Source organism: Leptonychotes weddellii, chromosome 5 (assembly GCF_054177405.1).
Source record: "Leptonychotes weddellii isolate Sample4059 chromosome 5, ASM5417740v2, whole genome shotgun sequence".
Lineage (NCBI taxonomy): Eukaryota > Metazoa > Chordata > Mammalia > Carnivora > Phocidae > Leptonychotes > Leptonychotes weddellii.
The window spans coordinates 122,024,002-122,037,717 of NC_138373.1; the positions used below are offsets into that span (position 1 = coordinate 122,024,002).

General features: G+C 34.7%; 1 protein-coding gene and 1 long non-coding RNA gene across 13 annotated transcripts in view; one reads left to right on the forward strand and one right to left on the reverse strand.

The window, feature by feature from the left end:
• Positions 1-13,716, forward strand: part of LOC145721851 (uncharacterized) — a 45,357-nt gene that overhangs the window by 24,384 nt on the left and 7,257 nt on the right. The window contains exon 2 of the long non-coding RNA XR_014145814.1: positions 4,575-4,701. This is a non-coding gene — a long non-coding RNA (uncharacterized LOC145721851). The remainder of the gene's footprint in view (positions 1-4,574; positions 4,702-13,716) is intronic.
• OSBPL8 (oxysterol binding protein like 8) overlaps positions 1-13,716 on the reverse strand; it is a 158,678-nt gene that overhangs the window by 17,571 nt on the left and 127,391 nt on the right. For all 12 annotated transcript variants that reach the window (XM_031032938.2, XM_006737764.3, XM_031032937.2 and 9 more), the window contains 7 exons: positions 13,266-13,437; positions 10,124-10,361; positions 9,376-9,560; positions 6,265-6,346; positions 5,869-5,967; positions 4,162-4,258; positions 2,301-2,399 (listed from right to left, as the gene is read on the reverse strand). In XM_031032938.2, the coding sequence (XP_030888798.1) occupies positions 2,301-2,399; positions 4,162-4,258; positions 5,869-5,967; positions 6,265-6,346; positions 9,376-9,560; positions 10,124-10,361; positions 13,266-13,437 (972 nt within the window). The remainder of the gene's footprint in view (positions 1-2,300; positions 2,400-4,161; positions 4,259-5,868; positions 5,968-6,264; positions 6,347-9,375; positions 9,561-10,123; positions 10,362-13,265; positions 13,438-13,716) is intronic.

A 13,716-nucleotide genomic window follows, 5' to 3' on the forward strand; every position in this document is an offset into this window, starting at 1 on the left:
GCGAATTCACATTCTCACTAAAACATGTTAGCAATCCCAAAATAAATACCCACAGCACTTATGCAGTCCTTCATGCACAGAGTGGTGAAAAATTTGAGTTGTCCCATGTGCAGATTGCCAGCTGAGGCTGAACAAGGTTAACACTGCCTTCTGGTTTCATCCCTCATTTGGTAAACAAGCGCTTTTTTTTGCAGTATTTTTAAGAGCCACATTTTTCACAGTTTGGTGATTTTTTTTGGTAATTTTATGGTTTAAAATGACCTCCAAATGTAGTGCTAAAGTGCTATCTAGCTTTCCTAAGCAAAGAAGGCTATAATGTACCTTATGGAGAAAATGTGTATTAAAGCTTGGTTCAGGCATGATTATAGTGCTGTTGGCTGTTAGTTCAATGTTACTGAATCAATAATATACAATAAGGTGTCTTTAAATAGAAACAAGGTTATGTATTAATTGGTTGATGAAAAGGTGACTCATAGTAACCTAATCTTGTGTTTCCCCTAGAAGCAATGGTTTAGTATTCATTAAAATGTATTTGTGGTGACTTTATGGAACATAACTACTGCTAATCACAAGAATCAACAGTTATATAAGTAAGACAAAAATGTAAAAAAAAAAAAAAAATCCCTCAAGATAGGTTCTGTGGCTAAAAGTTGAGAAAATTCTTTTAAATTTGTTAAAGTTTAAGTGTGCATGTGTGCATGATCTGTTCTTGGACTAAACTGTTAAGGGAGCTTTTAATATGCAAATGCACAATGTTAATTTCCAAGAGGGGAAGAGACTATGCAATGTGTCTCATACTTACTTGGCTATGGAATTCACTTTGTAAAACAATTTGTGAGATTAACGATTTGAGGAACACATCATAGAAAATACACAAGGGTAAAAAACAATCATTATTTTCTATGCTCATTCACAAGGGGTTATTATAATCTCTTGTTTTTTCCATGCAAAAAGACATTGGCCCTGGGTATCTACATAAAATATCATTTTCTTTATTCTAAATGATACAAGATTTTAAAATATATTTCTTATCAAATTTAGTTCATAATTTCAGATATTTCACTTCATGCCTATTTCAAGAACCACACATGAAGCTCTAAGAATTATCTAGCCTGAGGGGCACCTGGGTGGCTCAGTCGTTAAGTGTCTGCCTTCAGCTCAGGTTATGATCCCAGGATCCTGGGATCGAGCCCCACATCGGTCTCCTTGCTCAGCAGGGAGCCTGCTTCTCCCTCTCCCACTCCCCCTGCTTGTGTTCCTGCTCTCGCTATCTCTCTCTGTCAAATAAATAAAATCTTAAAAAAAAAAAAAAAAAAAAAAGAATTATCTAGCCTGAGGTCACAAGGTGGCCCCTCTTGTACTTCAAACAAGGTAGGTCCATGTTACAGTGGATGGGAATCAACAAGCCTAGAGTTTAGTCTCTGTGTTCTCACTGGTTTGGCCTTAGATAAGATTCTTAACCCTCTCAGTTTCTACATCTGTGAAATGAGGCCACATTAAATAATTTCCATGTTTTCATGAATCAGTTCCTAAAAGAGGATAATTACCCAAAAAAGTTATTTTTAAAAAATGGGTTGCAAGGGATTATACAGATAATGACCAAACTGAGTGTTGAAGCTGATGCCGTATAGCTTAATAGTGCAGGTCACAGAGATCTTGACTCTGCAACATCCTAGCTGTGTGATCTCAGGCAAATTTCTCTGTGCCTCATTTTCCACATCAATAAAACAGACAATATTACCAATATTACAGGGCTGCTGAAGTGATTAAATGAGTTTATAAATGTAAGGTGCACCGAATGGTTGGGTCCCTGGTCTGCTGTAAATGATAGTATCTTTATCTGTATCTTAAATAATGGGGAAAAAGTGTAATACATTAGTTTTTAAGAAATTGCCAAATGAGGATAAGAAAAAATTTTAAAGGACTTAGTATACCGAAAAGCAGCGAATTAACATTTTAAAAAGGGGTGGAGGTGCAGGAAAATGAAAATCTTTTTTAAAAAGATTTTGAAATAATGGGCAGTACCATCAATTTTAAAACCTGTACATTAGGTGAACGAAATTCCATTATTATAAGTCAGCCTTTTCCAACTGAAGTGTCATAAAAGTCTGTTGTAGGTGAATTAATTAACCATAGAAATATTCATTAGATGACAGCAATAATCTTAAATATCTATAAACCAAGGACACTTTCAAACAAAAAGCTGACTCCATCAGTCACAAAACACAACAAATTACAGCCATATACATTTACTTAAAAAGGTTTACGGAATATCTAACTCAAGTATGGAAAATACTTACCTTTACAATGAGCATATGGCATTGTCATGACATAATCTTCACCTCTATTCAAGAAAGTTAATCGTGCTTCTCCTTCTAATATTGCAGATAATGAGTTTCCTAGAATAAATATCATTTATTAAATTTTGCAAAACTAATGCAACCAATTCAAAATAAACAAAATATACTCAGGACACCTACCATACATGTACAGTGGAATGTCTTAAAAATGTCTCAATCTCAACGTGCCCAAATGTATATATTTTATCTTATATCCAAAACATATGTGATCCACATTCCCAGTCTTACAAAATGAGTACTTTTAAAAGGTACAGTTATATGCTTGTTATGTTATTTTATATGAGGCTCTTAAAAATCTTAAATACATAGAACATGTAATAAAACAGTTTTACGTTATGGCTTAATAACATATCTGTGTTTGAATAAAAACATTATTTCTTATCTGTAAGTTACATAGTTAAGTCCCAAGCTTTTAGTACTTAAAATTGACATAGTAATACTATAGATATTTTGAAAAAAGAAAACATAAGCATAACCCATCAAAACGCAATTGTTGATAAAATTCCATGGTATTTTCTTCTAGCTTTTCTCCCATGTGTATTTTTCTCCCCCACCCCTGCCATCACCAGTTTTACTGAGGCATAATTTACATACAATATGTGACCCACGTTAAGTGTGTATTTCGACAGCCTTGGCAATTGTATACAGTCATGTAACCATCATCACACAATTAAGATACAAAACTTTGCATCACCCCAAAAAGCTCCCCCTTTGCTTCTTGACAGTCAATCCTTTCCTCCAGGCCCAGGAAAACACTAGTCTGGTTTTTGTCACTGTAGTTTTACCTATTCTAGAATTTGTACAGATGGCATCACAGAATATGCAGTTTATTGTGTTTGACTTCTTTTACTTAGCAAAATGTTTTTCACATTCATCCATGCCGTTATATCAACATTTCATGCCACTGTAACAATTTTTAAAATCTAATATATGAACATAGTATATCTATTTACTTAAATCTTCTTTAATTTTCCTCAGCAATGCTTTGTAGTTTTTCAGTGTTTACAAGTTTTAAACATCTTTTATTTTATTCCTATTTTATTTTTCACATACTAGTATAATTGGAGATGTTTTTTAAACTTCATTCTGCAAGTGTTCATTTTTAGTATAAGAAATACAACTGGCTTTTGTATTTTGACCTTGTATCCAGCAACCTTACTAAATTCATTTATCAGTTCTAGTAGTTTTTTGTATATTCTTGAGAATTTTCTTTGTAGATCAGGTATGTATACGGTTTTTAACTTCCTCCTTTCTAATCTGTATGCTTCTTCTTTAACTTGTCTGCTGCATTGGCTATGACTTCTAATATCAGTTTTGTACAGAAGTAGAGAGAGAGTTTTGCCTTGTTCCTGATCTTAAGTAAAAATAATTTTCACCTTAAGAGTATGAAATTGGCCATATATTTTTCACAGATACCTTTAATCTAGTCCTAGTTTGTTAATAAGAGCTTTTATCATAAACGGATGTTGAAAACTGTCAAATGCTTTTTCTGCATTTATTAAAATGATATGGTTTTCCTTCATTCAATTAATCTGAACTACACTGATTTTCAATGATATGTTTTCATACGTATGTAACATATACTATATATGTTTCCTCCTCTTCTCCTTTCTGTAAAATGTGTACAGAATTGGTTTGGTGGTTTTGTTTTTTGGTGTTTTTTTGGTATTATTTCTTCTTTAACTATTTAGAAGAACTCAAGACATCTGAAATTGGAGTACATGTTTTTGTTTGTTGTTTTGTTTTGTTTTAAATACTACCTTCCAGAAAAGGGTGCAGACTGAGACAAGGAGAAACTCACCATAGAACTTGGACTTAGCCAGGATACTACCACTAAGGCAAAATCCATCCTTTCGGTTACTAACATAAAAGGCAGATATTGGTGGATGATGAGACACCTATCGAACACAGGAAAAAATGTAAAATATAATAACATAAGCATATTATTGTGCTATTATCAAAAGGTCAAGTCTTAAAAGTATACTGTAATAATAAGAAGCAATGTTTGGTAAGTGGTAAAATTAAACATTGGTGGCTATAGTAACCAGCCTCCAAGATATCTCCCAAGGAAACCACCTCCTGGTATTCACACCATTAGGTGGGCTCCTCTTACACTGTACCAAAGTTACTTTGTGTATAAGTGACATATGTCACTTCTGAAATTAAGTTATAATGCACTATCCATTTTGGTCTCTGTCTCTCTCTCTCTCACAGATCATTAGCTCTGAGAAGCCAGCTTCCATGTTGTGAACAACCCTATGGAGAAACCCATGTGGGAAGGAACTGAGTGCTCTTGTTAAAAGCCATGTGATGAGCTTAGAAGTGAAATCTTCCAGCCCAGGTAAGTCTTCAGATGATTGCAAAGCTGGCTGACATCTTAAGTGCACTCTCATGAGAGACCCTGAGCCAGAACCATCCAGCTAAGCAGCTCTCAGATCCCTAAACTTCACTGTAGGAGCTAATAAATGTTTGTTGTTTTAAGCCATTAAGTTTTGGCAGTCATTGATTATATAGCAATGGATAACTAATACAGTAGCTATTCTTCATATGGATTACTAAATAGGCAATAGGAAACAAAACCTTTGACAAATATGTTACTTTAGTAATCTAACACCTTCAATATATATATATACACCTTATGTTTTCTGAAATGAATCAAAGCTAAAAATCAAACTCTTCTCCAGCTTCTCAATTTAGTGAGGAATTATAGTGAACTAAAATGCAAGGTGGTATAATCAATAACTTTTTAAAAATTAATATATGGATAAGTCATCTCCATTTGAGAGGTATATCAAAATCTCTAGGGAAGAGGAAGGTTTTTCAAATGACACAGTCTCCTCATCCTTCTTACACTCTAGGCGAGAATTATTATAGTAAGGAGTCATTGTTATTGAGAAAAAAATGTCCTATTCCTCAGGACCAGGGGGAAGGGGAGGATGAGGGGAGAATATTGAGAATCACAAATATAAATGTATATAAGTCTTAAATTAATGAAAGATTAAAACTAAGAAATATTTTGACTGCCTATTATATGTACAACAAAAAGAGAGGTTTATAGGAAGGGCATTCTTTCAAGGACCTGACAATTCAATTAGGAAATAAATATTCTGTAAAAAGTTAAACAGTGTGTGTTAAAATAACAGCTTAATGGATAATCACAAAAAATAATACAGAAGTTTGAGATGGGAGAAATCACTGGAAGATGCAGTCACTTGGATCATGAAATAGGAGGTCAGGGTTGGTGTAGATGGAGAATAGCTGAGAAGAAATATTGGAATGGGAGAATTAAATTATAAAATAAGAGGCAAAAAAGTGCAATACCAGGTAATTTTAATACTTATAAATATGATATTTAGTAGTATTCAGTACTAAAAGGTTAAATGCTTACCAAATGCTCACTAATAAGAAAGGTTAATCAACAGTGAATTTACTGAGTTAATATTTTTTATTAAAATATTCCAATAACTTCCGAACCAGTTTTGTTTCTGTAACATGCACTTCTAATTACCTGTTCAGCAATATAAAAAGTTTTGCTGTTTGTCCTGGGATGAATCCACAAACAACGGAAAGTCTCACCAAGTATAGGATTGTAAGGTTTCTTCAGTCCCTGGTAAAAAAAAAAATTACAAGTTTCAAAATACAAATCTGGAAGATTCAAAATAGTTTAAACCAGTCAAAATGGATTTAGCTGTGTCATCTGGGAGCTATCCTTATAAAATTTCACAGTAAAGACATGAGATAAAATGAAACCACTTCAATCCACAATATACGTCTAAATGATTAAGTAGTTTGCAATTTTGCTAACTCAAAGAGGCCTTGTAATGCTTATCAATTAATAAACTAAAGATAACATAAAAAATAAAGAACTCATATAAGGTTAAAGAAAGTAAAATATAAACATTACCTTTGGCTTTTTATAGAATCCTGACAAATACCATTTCACTACTTTCTTCAAACGGAAGTAAGGATTTTCTTCAAGAGCAGCCCTAAAAAAACAAAATGGTATACACAAAACTTTCACAAAATATATCACAAATTCTCCCTTGTATTTATCAACTAAACAACTGAGTATGAGATGTGACTGGAAAACCTAAGTCATATTTAAAATAGATGGCAAAAACAACCATGTAAATCTGTCTGTAAGAATAACTTTTCATAATCTGGTTGCTTTTCTCTCCATTTTTCCTATTGTTTGATATACCACCCAGGTCTTTGCTCAAGTAGTTTTCGGAAACTCTCCAAACCAAGGTTTTTCAAGTGGGGTTCTTAGGGCCCTAAGATGTTGCTAGGAGTTCTGTGAGAAATTATGATTGAAAAAAATAAAAATAAACATATTTTGAGACTCAGGGGTTGCATGATGCCTAGCATTTGCAATGATGGGGCTAAGCAGCCTCAGTAACAATTTCATTAGAGGTCTTCAGATCCTTATATCAGAGAAGGATCATGTCCACTTGATTTACTCTATTCTCAGTCACTGATGTTAATTAGAGGAGCTCAACAATAACTGGTGAGTGCCATCCTACATGAAGGGAGGACAATAGGCTAATATTAATCTCTCCTATGAAAAATGCTCCATTAAGAATAGGATTGTATGCTTTTTTAGTTCCTAGTACAAAATACAGAAATTTCAAATCACAAATATGGAAGTTTTAAGATAATTTAAGTCAATCAAAAAGGATTTAACCTATTCTTAGCCTTTAATCCCACGTGCTACCAAGTGATTTTCCAGTGAATAAATTCTATCAATGTAGCAGATAATCAAAGAACAATGTTCATTTTAAAGAAGAAATTTTTAGAAGCCATGACTCAGCTACCCCCTTGCCCTTTTGCTGTTGCTGTAAACACTGCAAAACACTGACTGTGTATGTCAGAAGTGAATTCTACTGAGCTTTCATACATATATAACATATAATATATATGAACAATAATTATAATTTAACTATTACTTCCCTCAAGCATGTCTGAAAGCTCAGTGTAGTGATTTTTTTCTGAGAGAGTGCGCGCATGCATGCGGCGGGTGGTGGGGAGAGGAAGAGAAAGAATCTTAAGCAGGCTCCAGGCCCAGCCCTACTCGGGGCTCCATCGTGCGGGGCTCAATCTCATAATCCTGACATCATGACCTGTCAGATGCTTAACCAACTGAGCTACCCAGGCACCCCTAGTGATTTTTGAAAAAGTGTGAAATGGAAGAGACCAGGCTTAGGCTTACTGACAATTGTGCCGAGTAGAAAACTTGCCCTTATTGGGAGTATCAACTGTCTGATTGCACTCCTCCTATCTTGGTTTAAATTCTCTTACTAGGCAATTTTATTTTATATTTTACATATACGTAGTTCAAAACTCAAAGCAATATAAAGAAGTACACATGTCTTGTTATTGTCCCAGCTCTCCATATAGGCAATTTTTTTTAGTTGTTTTAATAACAGTTTTCTTTAAGCATAAAGAAGCAAATAAAATTATGCAGCCGGAACACTTTATAAGAAAGAAAAGGTAGCAAACCACACACATTTTTTTGGACCTTGCTCTTTCCACACACACATAATCCTAAATCTTTTACTATTACAAGCCTTGCTGCAACAATCTTGCATATATGTCATTTTGAATATGCAGAGGTGTATCTGTAGGAGTTATTACCAGAAGTAGGATTACTGGATCAAAGGACTGAATGCATCTATAATTCTGGTAAATATTGCCAGATTCCCTTCAAAAGCACCGTGCTAGTTTGTATCATGCAGCAACAGCGTACAAGTGCCTGTTGCCCCACAAAACCTTGGCAACAGTGTGTGTAGCCAGAACAATTTGGGGAAATGGGCATCTCTCAAGAAGTTCTTATTGTGATTCATAGGAACCTACCTCATATTCCAAAAGAAATGAATTTCTAGACAGATAAAAGAACTGTAATAAGATGTAAAGCAGAACTGGTGTATAAAATCTTTTGGATTTTGGTCACTGATGGATAAAAAATAATAGCTCATAATTTGAATTTGCAGTTTTCTTATTTTGAGATGTTTAAGGACATGTTTAAGGATTGTTTCTATTCATTTTTGAACTCTGGTCATTTCCTCCACTCCTTTTTCTATTAGGTTGCTGATCATTTCACTAAGTTTCTAAAAGCCCTTTTTATTTTAGAGAGATTAACACTTTGGGTATGCCTTAATTTGCAAAAATCTCCCAGTTTCTCAATTATCTTTTGATTCAGCTTATGTTTTTTGCAATGTTCATTATTGCAACTAACAGACTAATAATTACTAAACTGAATACAGATATTGATGCAGAATCTAAAAATCAGGTCATAATACCAGAACTCAGTATCTTAGAAAACACATTGTCTTGAATAGCTGGAATGGGGGCAGCATGCAAAACTTGGAAAGGTATGCATAAAGTTGATGTCTTTTATTGGTTCTCCAAGAAACTGCTGGGAAAGAGATGGGCAGCAACTCCTCCACCTCCTTTATGCCTGCCTTCCTCAGAATTATACCCAGGATCAGCTGGCAGGAAGAAAAGCTAGGTTGGAAGTGGGGATTTATATCATGAGCCAGCAACTGGCCTGGTTGTGGTAAGCTGCACATGCCTCAAGAGCAGAGAGAAGGTACGTGTATAAACAAAAGCCCAAGCCCCAGGATGGGACCTGAACAAGAGCTTAGTTGACCGGGTTGGGAGGCGGGGGGCGGTGGCGGGGAGGTGGAGAGGAACACAAGGAATGCCAACCACCTCTCCCTATGTTAGGTCAGTGAACAGGTCAGAGAGCCTGAGAAAGCAGTGCTGTCGATAAGGGGTAGACTCCTTGTCTTCCTCAAGCTTGTGATCTCCCAACTCAACTTCATAAATGGAAACATTATAGCAAAGTATTAAATGTTCTTATTTCGGTCACCTGTAGAAATGGTGAAGAGAGTGAAGAGTGGTATGTCATTAGAGCCTGATTTTGGTAAGGCATAACCACTGTACTTTTAGACCTCTGAAAAATCTCTTAAAACCACGAAGTGTCTTTCATTTTAAAAAATGAGAATCTACTTACTCAGATAGGAAATCTGCATGATAGTAGTAATCTGAAAGTTTATCCAGGAAAGAACGAGGTTCCAAAATAAATGTAGGCAGAACCACCCTGGACAGGTCCATGCCAGGACGGACTTGTTTCAGCAGTGTCCAGATAAGGCTTTTGTTTTCCTCAGACACAGTTTCTGTTTGAGAAGCCTCACCTGCCTTTAGCAATTAACAAAAAATACTGAAATATCATATTTATTTCAGACATATTAGATATGTAGATAAGACAGCTGATGTTGAAATCCGAATACGCTATAGAACTATTTCAAGCATTCTTAATATGAGTGGAAATAACTCATAAGGTAGTAAGTCTATAGCTATAAAACTTAGGTAAAAAGAGTAGTTAATAGACATCAAAGTGAAGGATATATACAAAGAATTCACTACAAAAAACATTACATGCTATTATCTATGCACTAGCAATAACAAGAAAGTTATAAGCTCATGTATCCTTGCAATTTACATTGTACCTGGCAATGACATCAAGCAATACTATCCTATTTCAAAAACAAACCTCAAGAATAAGTACTCGTGTGAGTATACATATTTAATTGTTATAAATTCTGATACATTTCATAGGTATGTGATTTTACAAATAAAATAGGTATCATTCAAATATTTTCTTTCAGAAAAATAAGCAATAGGTCAAAGAAATGTCTTCAATTTCACTTGGAAATTCCCAAGAATTAGAAAGTCAAAATCTCTGAAAATCAAACTTTTACCTCTCCGAGTTCTTCATGGCTCTGTTCAGTGTAGGTAGTCTCCTTTAAAGGCTCAATGGGCTCAGGTTCGATGTAAGAGTCATCTTGCCTTTCTGATGTATCTGTGTCACTTTCTTCACTTTTCCCCATCACCTCATTATCAGACTCATCATGCTCTTGATCATTTTCTTTATCGGATTTATCAGAATACATATCTTGGTCCTTAAAATGCTGTCGTTCAATTTCACTGTCATTTAACCTTGAGGGAAAGATTAGGAGGAAGAATAAAGGAGATTAAGAATATTTAATTTATAAATCAGAATCATATGTTAACATTTATTTAGACTTTAAGTGTCAGGCACTGTTCTGTGATTTATACAGTTTTACTCAGTTAACGCTGTAAGTAATATTATTATTCCCACTTTACAGATTAGTAAATAAAGGCACAGAGAAATTAAATAAAAACCTGGGAAATATTAAAAGAGGACACTCTGAGTTCTTTGCCTCTTTACCACTTAGGAATAAAAGCTTCCAAAAAGCAAAATTTTAGACTTTCCCCTGTTAGATTTTCTTCTTAGTTTTATAAATATCATCACTTGAATCAACCTCGCTATTGCTTCTGGTCTAAAGAAAAACTTCCAAATCAAGATTCTCAAGTGAGCTCAAATGAATTATGACTTTTCCCCTGTAAAGGTCTCTCCAAAGTCACTCAACGTAAGTGAAAATATAAAAGTGATCCTCTATAATAACTTGACTAATAGGCTTAATCTTGAGAAAAAAGTTCAAGAAGAATTGCTAATGGAAATTTATGGAAATAAACCTACAGCCTAAAATGGATTAGGTTGCTATACCCCAATCCTATTCTTATTTACAGTGATTAGGGTTAATAATTTGTACAAAAAGGAATTGAAAAAAAAAAAACCACCTCACTTCCAGAATAAAAAAAAATGTAAAATTTTTTTTCCCCAAAATATTCATTTGTTTGGATTTTAACCAAAGATATATTTTTTTAAGGTTTTATTAGAGAGAGAGAGAGAGTGGGGGCAGGGGCAGAGGAAGAGACAGAGAATCTCAAGCAGACTCTGTTCTGAGCACAGAGCCAGACGTAGGGCTGGATCCCACAACCCTGAGATCACCACCTGAGCCGAAATCAAGAGTTGCAATGCTTAATCAACTGAGCCACCCAGGCTTCCCTAACCAAAGAATTTCTAATAGAAATTCATTTTTATAGTACTTGTTTTCTTTCTTTCCCTTTATAATCATGTATTTTAAAAATGTAGTCTCAAATTCTGTCCCTGTTTTCTTACCATCTACTCTCTCCTTAACCTCTCATGATCTGGTTTTCACTCCCCTGAATCCACTGAATCTGTTCCTTTAAAGGTCACTAACGATGGCTTAGTTGACAAATCCTTGTCTAATCTTCACCTTCTGTGATTTCTCTGTGATTTTGATGATTATTTTCCTTGAAACTGTCTCAGTGCTCAGGTTGCATGTAACTATGGTTTGACTCTTTGAGCTCTCTGATCCCTCTTACCTCGTTCCATCCTTAAGATATTTTAATCTTCCTTGGCCTTCTTATTTTCTCTGTCCTCTCTCTCCTTTGGCAAGTTTGCCAATTTCAAGCCTTCACCATCATTTCTATTTGATTTTCAAAGCCATGCATGCATAAATAAGCTTCAGGCCCATGTTTTTAAATGCTTGGCTGATATCATCTATATGTCCTGGGACCAATGCATCCTCAACATGTCCAATATTTAATAAATTATCATCTCCCAACATGGTCCTTTTTTTAAAATTTTACCATCACCTTACCAGTCACTCAGGCTTAAAACTTGTAATCTTTAACTTCACCCACTCCCTGTCCCTTACATCCAAGCAGACTATACATCTCAAAGTAGGCCTCTGTTCCCCTCATCTCTGCATCATCAGCTCTTAGCTCATGTTCTGTCACACAGCCAAATGAACACATTGCTATGCTGATTCTACCTTTGTAAAAATCTGTTTCCTGATTCCCTAGCTGTATGTTATCTTTCCATCCTCTAAATTCTCCTGATCCTGTATTAAACTAAAGCATCCCTCTCCTTTGGTTGTTTATGTCATTCTTATCTTCCTATTATTTATAGTTGCCTGGCATTTTATAGGTTTCAAACAAAACAAGACAAAATAAAATGTCTCTTCAGGATCACAGAGTTAGTAAACTGTTGTACTGGATTCAAATTTAGGATTGTATCTGATCTCCCTACTTATAATGCAGTGAATAATACAGAAAAGTATGTATAATGTCTTATACAGCAAAGAGGCTCAGAAAACTTAAATGAATAAATATGTGAAGCAGATGAAGTTTTAAGATTCCAAAATAATAGCACTTAAAAATTACCTGGGATTCAGTAAAAACAATGGACTATTTACAGCTGAAGAGCTTCGAGGGAAAAGTCTTGGGAAGAGGCCTCAACAAACATTCATTCCTAACCTCAAAGTAACCTCAATGCTGATGGGAATAAGTAGTTTCAGAGCAGAAGTTGAGTACTGGGACAAGGGAGGAGAGGGAAATCTAATATTTTTCCTACAAAACAACAAGTGATGTGAACCTCAAAGTATTTGTTAGTTTCCCTAGGGAAATATTTTTTTAGTATCAACTACAATGAATATCTCAGAAGATAAAACCACAAACAGGATACAGTTCCAACTTGAAACACTTACAATAGGAGAATTCCACAAATACCAGGTAGAGTAAGTACCATTACCAAAAAAATTAAAAAGTGTTATAGAACAGCAACAGAAGAACAAATTACATCTTACTGTCACGAAGCAGGAAAGGCTTTGCATTTGATGTAATATTTGAGATTGGTCTTAAAGAATAGGATTTTAACAGGAGAAAAGAGCAAGGAGGACTAGGAAACACTCTTAATGGAGGGAACACCATGTACAAAGACAAGGTATATATTTGGGAAAGAACAATTAATTCACATTAGCTGAAATCAAGAAAATAACTTTCTATACCTTATAACAGCAACTAAACAGATCTCAAACCAGGCCTGAGGCCATATAATGGGAAGAAAACATCCAAGTTCAATTTTAGATACATTACAAAAATTCTAGGCCCACCAACTAACCTCGTGAACAACACAGTCCCTTATAAAAATTAGTGACAGTAGCTACTCACTGGAAGTTGTCACCACTGTGGAGATTGTTAGCACGTAATAAGCCATACAAAGTCACATGTGTGCTCTCTGATGAAATGCTCAGGTCATGTTCCTTTCCTTCCCTGATCATTGTACGTTTAAGAAGACTAGAACATTTCAAAGCCAACTCCAAAGCATCCATCCAGCACCTTCCTAGAAGAACACAGATTCGTAAGCAGTGTAGTTCAAGAAACTATAAAAACCAGCAGCCATCTTAATTTAACACCGTTAACCTTTAAGCATACTATTATTTCTTTGAGAAACATAAACTGGCAAAGTTAATTTGAATATAAAATCTTGCAAGGATTTTAATGCAATTTTTCAGTTTAGCAAGTGCTTTTTACAGACAAAGCATCTAGAAACCACTGGTAAATGAATAGCATATGGGATGCATTAGAAAGTACACCTAATCTAAAATAAATGTACTTTATT